General features: G+C 45.8%; 1 protein-coding gene and 1 pseudogene across 1 annotated transcript in view; one reads left to right on the top strand and one right to left on the bottom strand.

Annotated features, from left to right (window-relative positions):
• The window catches only part of Nanog (Nanog homeobox), a 7656-nt gene extending 6087 nt beyond the window's left edge, over positions 1–1569 (bottom strand). Inside the window, exon 1 of the mRNA XM_031384062.1 lies at positions 1217–1569. Within this exon, the coding sequence (XP_031239922.1) occupies positions 1217–1569 (353 nt within the window). The remainder of the gene's footprint in view (positions 1–1216) is intronic.
• A 1600-nt stretch (positions 1570–3169) lies between these two features.
• Positions 3170–3568, top strand: LOC116098321 (annotated as a pseudogene).
• Positions 3569–5138: the final 1570 nt, after the last annotated feature.

Below are 5138 nucleotides of genomic sequence, written 5' to 3'. Positions count from 1 at the left end.
CCCCCTACCACCCCCACCCCGACCCCCGCACCCAGGTGGCACCCACGCCCCACCAGCCCTGTGAATTCACAGTTAATCCCACCTGCCGGGCCCACCAAGGACATTGTAATGCAAAAGAAGCTGTAAGGTGACCCAGACTGAGAGGGAGGAAAAGCGTGGGGGCATCGGACCCAAAGACCCCCCCCAAAAGGCTCTACCGTCTTTACCTTCCTTTGATTCACCTTTTAACCGTGGCCGCACCTCCATCTGGAGATCTCAGGTGGGGCTGTTTCCTCTTCCATTCTGTCCTACAGACATGAACTAGGCAGACCTCGTTGCCAAAGTCTCTGTTTAAGCATGGCTCTCTTTTCAGCACTCACCTTTCCTTGCTTGATTTTCATTTCGGGGAAACATGGGGAAAGCTTCCCTCCAAAAAATGCGGCTTTTTAACAAAAGTCTGAAGCAAGAGCCTACGACCTCTTGAGACTCTTGGGCCACCTTAGTAAGCAGGTCTGTCCCTTTAACATGTCAAAGTTGGCTCATGGTTTGTTTTGGTTTTGAGACAGGTTTTCTCTATGTTGCCTTGAGAGGCCTGAACTCAGTATGAAGACCGAGCTTGTCTACTACCATGCCCAGTTTAAGGAGTGTTTAAATTAAAGTAGAGGCCTTCTGTTGTTTTGTTTTGTTTGGAGACCAAGTTCTCACTGTAACCTAGGCTGGCTTCAGACTTACTGCAATCCCCAGTGCCTCAGCCACCTAAGCGATGGAAGAAGAAATGTATTGTATTTCATATTTGGTTTTGGTAGTTTCTTTGAGATAGAGTTTCATGTACCCCAGGCTGGCCTCACAGTATACTGCTGAAGCTGGCCCCCAAACTCCTGATCCTCCTACTTCCACCTTCTACGTACAAGGTTTTCCATCAGTCCTCCTCACAGATTGAGTGAAGTAATTCTAACCTAGCTTAAGTCTGCCTCTGTGTATAAACAGAGAAGGAGGGCTACCCTGTCGTAGCATCTCCCACGTGAAGACTGCCACGAGGAGTAGTGGCAAAAGTGGTTCTTCCTGGGTTTTGTTCTACAAAAGGCTAAGTTTGAATGGCCCTTTTTGGGTTGGGGTGTTTTGGTTGGTTGGTTGGTTAGTTGTTTTTTGTTGTTGTTGTTGTTCTAGACAGGGTTTCAGGATGCAGCTTTAGCACTACTACAACTTGCTCTATAAACCAAGCTGGTCTCCAACTCACAGAGATCCAACCGCCTCTGCCTCCGCAGTGCTGGCATTAAAGGTCTGTATGTACCACCACTGCCACTTGGCCATCACTGCCACCATTGCCATCATTACCACCACTGCTGCCACTGCTACCCCTGCTGCCACTTCCACCACTGCCTCCAATGCCACCACTGCTGCCATTGCCACATTACCTACCACTGCATCATACCACCATGGCCACCACTGCCACCACTCCTGCCACTCCTGCGACACTACCACTGCCACCATTGCCACCACTGCCACCACTGGGCCATAACCAACCCTGCCACCACTGCTGCCACCTCCACCACTGCTGCCATTGCCACCATTGCCATCACTGCACCACATTACCACTGCCACCACACTACACACTACTACTGCCACCACTGTGCCACGCCACCACTGCCATCACTGCTACCACCTCACCACCCCACCACTGCCACCACTGCTGCCATTGCCACTACTGCCACCACTGTGCCAGATCACCACTGTCACCACTGCATCTACTGCCACCATTGCTACCACTGCTGCCACACTACCACTGCGCCATGGCCATCATTGCCATCACCGCCATCACTGCTACCACTGCCACTACAGCACCATGCCACCACTGCCTCCGCTGCCACCCCTGCCATGACTGGGCTACACCATCATTGCCACCACTGCTGCCACACTACCACTGCCACTACTGTGCCATGCTACCACGGCCACCACTGCCACCAAGAGACCACCATGGCCACTACTGTCTCCACTGCCCGGCCTGAAATAAATTTTTTTTTTTTTTGGTTTCTGCTTAACCCTGGCTGTTCAAACTTTTTTTTTTTTTTGAGACTTTTTTCTTTAATGTGATGAACAATGTGGTATAATTAAAAGCAGCCATTTCTTGTTTCAACTGGACACTTTTAGACTAACATGGCTGGTTGACCCCTATCTACATCCAACTGGAGAAATGCAGAGTAACATCTTACCCTCCTCCCTCTTGGGCTTCGGAGTTACTTTTACACCACCCTCTCTCCCATTTTTTTTAATCTTTTTTTCTTTTGCTTTTTGGTTTTTCGAGACAGGGTTTCTCTGTGTAGCCCTGGCTGTCCTGGAACTCACTCTGTAGATTAGGCTGACCTTGAACTCAGAAATCTGCCTGCCTCTGCCTCCCAAGTGCTGGGATCAAAGGAGTGTGCCACCACTGTCCAGCTAGATTTCATTTATTTTTATGTGCACTGGCATTTTGCCTCCATGGATGTTGGTGTGAGAGTGCCAGGTCCCCTGGAACTGAAGTTACAGACAGTTGTGAGCTGTCATGTAGGTACTAGAAATTGAACCCTGGTCCTCTGGAAGAGCAACTGGAGCTCTTAACTGCTGAGCCTTCACTCCAGCCCCTCTGGCCCATCTCTTAAGCCCTCCTCTGACAACTTTTAGGCATGAGGAAGCTTTAAAAAGAAACAATACTTTTAGAATTGGGTTCCAATGATTCCATTTTCAGAGATATTTATATATGTATGTATGTATATGTATATAATAATATATTCTATAGAACACGTATGTAATTTGTGACATAAGAAATAATATAAGAATATCATTATTTATTTATTTACTTATTTTGAGACAGAGTTTCTCTATGTAGCCCTGGCTATCCTGGAATTCAATCTGTAGTCCAGGCTGGCCTCGAACTCACAGAGACCCACCTGCCTCTGTCTCTCAGAATGCCGGGATTAAAAGGATGGCCACCACTACTTGGTGAGATATGAATATTTTAAACAATAAACAGATGGACTATAAGCCCCTAAGTAGAAATCATAGAACAAAAGAATAACTGTTCTACCTTCTGCTTATTTGCTGGGCTAATACAAATATGTCCCGGATGTGATTCTTATAGTTAGGCAAAGAATGAACAGCACATTCAAAATATCGAGGTTTCCTTTCTGCTGGGTGCCCACTCCTTGCTGTCGAAATGGGCAAGTTCACGTAAGCCGGAAAAGTGGTGCTGGTCCTGGCTAGATGCTACTCAGAACACAAAGCCTTCATTGTGAAGAACATTGACAATGGCACCTTGGACCGCCCTTACAGCCATTCCCTGGTGGCTGGAATTGACCGCTATCCCCCAAAAATGACAGCTGCCCTGGGCAAGAAGAAAATGAAGATCAAGTCCTTTGTGAAAGTTTATAACTACAGCCACCTCATGCCCAAAAGGTACTCTGTGGATATCTCCTTGGACAAGACTGTTGTCAACAAGGATGTGTTCAGGGACCCAGCTTTGAAAATCAAGGTCAAGCAGGAGGCCAAGGTCAAGTTTGAGGAGTGATACAAGGCAGGGAAAAACAAATGGTTTTTCCAGAAGCTTCACTTTTAGGTATATTTTTGTTTTCATCATTAAAAGTTTAAATAAATAAATAAATAAATAAATAAATAAATAAATAAATAAATAAAGGTTTACATAGCGCTTAGTAATAAAGACAATATTCTTTGTATGTCTGCTCCAGAATGTAGACAGTACAGGCATCACCAAAGTCAATTTAAGACTTCCAATATTCAGCTGGGCGGTGGTGGCGCACGCCTTTAATCCCAGCACCTGGTAGGCAGAGGCAGGTGGATTTCTGAGTTCGAGGCCAGCCTGGTCTACAGAGTGAGTTCCAGGACAGCCAGGGCTACATGGAGAAACCCTGTCTCAAAAAAAAAAAAAAAAAAGACTTCCAATATTCTCACTGAAGTCTTTCATGTTGTTTGTTTAAAGGAAGAATGGTATGTTGAGTTAAATATGAGGACCCGGGAGCTGGTGAGATGATGATTAGCAGGTAAGAGCACTGACTGCTCTTTGGAAGGTCCTGAGTTCAAATCCCGGCAACCACATCATGATGGCTCACAACCACCCGTAATGAGATCTGATGTGTCTGAAGACAGCAACAGTGTAATTGTTATTATTATTATTATTATTATTATTATTGTTGTTGTTGTTGTTTTTTCTAGACAGGGGTTCTCTGTGTAGCCCTGGCTGCCCTGGAACTCACTCTGTATGTAGACCAGGCTGGCCTTGAACTCAGAAATCCGCCTGTCTCTGCCTCCCAAGTCCCGGGATTAAAGGGGTGCGTCACCACTGCTGGGCTACAGTGTACTTATTTATAATAATAAATACATCTTTGGGCTGGAGTGAGCAGGGACTGAGTGAGCAGGGTCTACCAGAGCAAGCAGAGGTCCTAAAAATCAATTCCCAACAACCAAATGAAGGCTCACAACTATCTGTACAGCTACAGTGTGTACTCATATACATGAAACAAAGAAATAAATCTTAAAAAAAATAAAAGTACGAGGAGCCACCAGGCCGGGCAGTGGTGGTGCACACCTTTAATCCCAGCACTTGAGAGGCAGAGAGGCAGGCAGATTTCTGAGTTCGAGGCCAGCCTGGTCTACAGAGTGAGTTCCAGGACAGCCAGGGCTATACAAAGAAACCCTGTCTCGATAAAACAAAAAAATAAAATAAAATAAAATAAACAAGGAGCCACCAGACTGACCAATGGCTATAGTAATATCTGTAGCCAACTTTTAATTTTGAGTCAGGACCTCACTATGTCAATCCTAGTTAGCCTGGAACTTGCTGTGTAGACCAGGCTGACTCATATGTTTCTTCCCCTCTCTCCCAAGTGCTGGGATAGAGGAAAGTGTCTTCACACTTTTTTTTTTTTTTTTAAAAGACAAGAGTCTCAATATGTATTCCTGGCTGGCTTGTAACTAACTCAGTATGCAGACGAACCCGGCTTTGAACTCCCAGGGATCCATCTACTTCTGTCTGCCTGGGATCAAAGATGTGGCACCTGTCTGCCTGGGATCAAAGATGTGGCACTTTTACTGTGGTTTGGAACCTTTTTCTTCAATTTTATTTGTTATTAGATATGTTTAATCCCGTGTGTGTGTGTGTGTGTGTGTGT

Source organism: Mastomys coucha, unplaced genomic scaffold, assembly GCF_008632895.1.
Source record: "Mastomys coucha isolate ucsf_1 unplaced genomic scaffold, UCSF_Mcou_1 pScaffold20, whole genome shotgun sequence".
NCBI classification, from domain to species: domain Eukaryota; kingdom Metazoa; phylum Chordata; class Mammalia; order Rodentia; family Muridae; genus Mastomys; species Mastomys coucha.
Note: the sequence above shows the minus strand (reverse complement) of the source record. Positions and strands in the feature narration are given on the sequence as shown.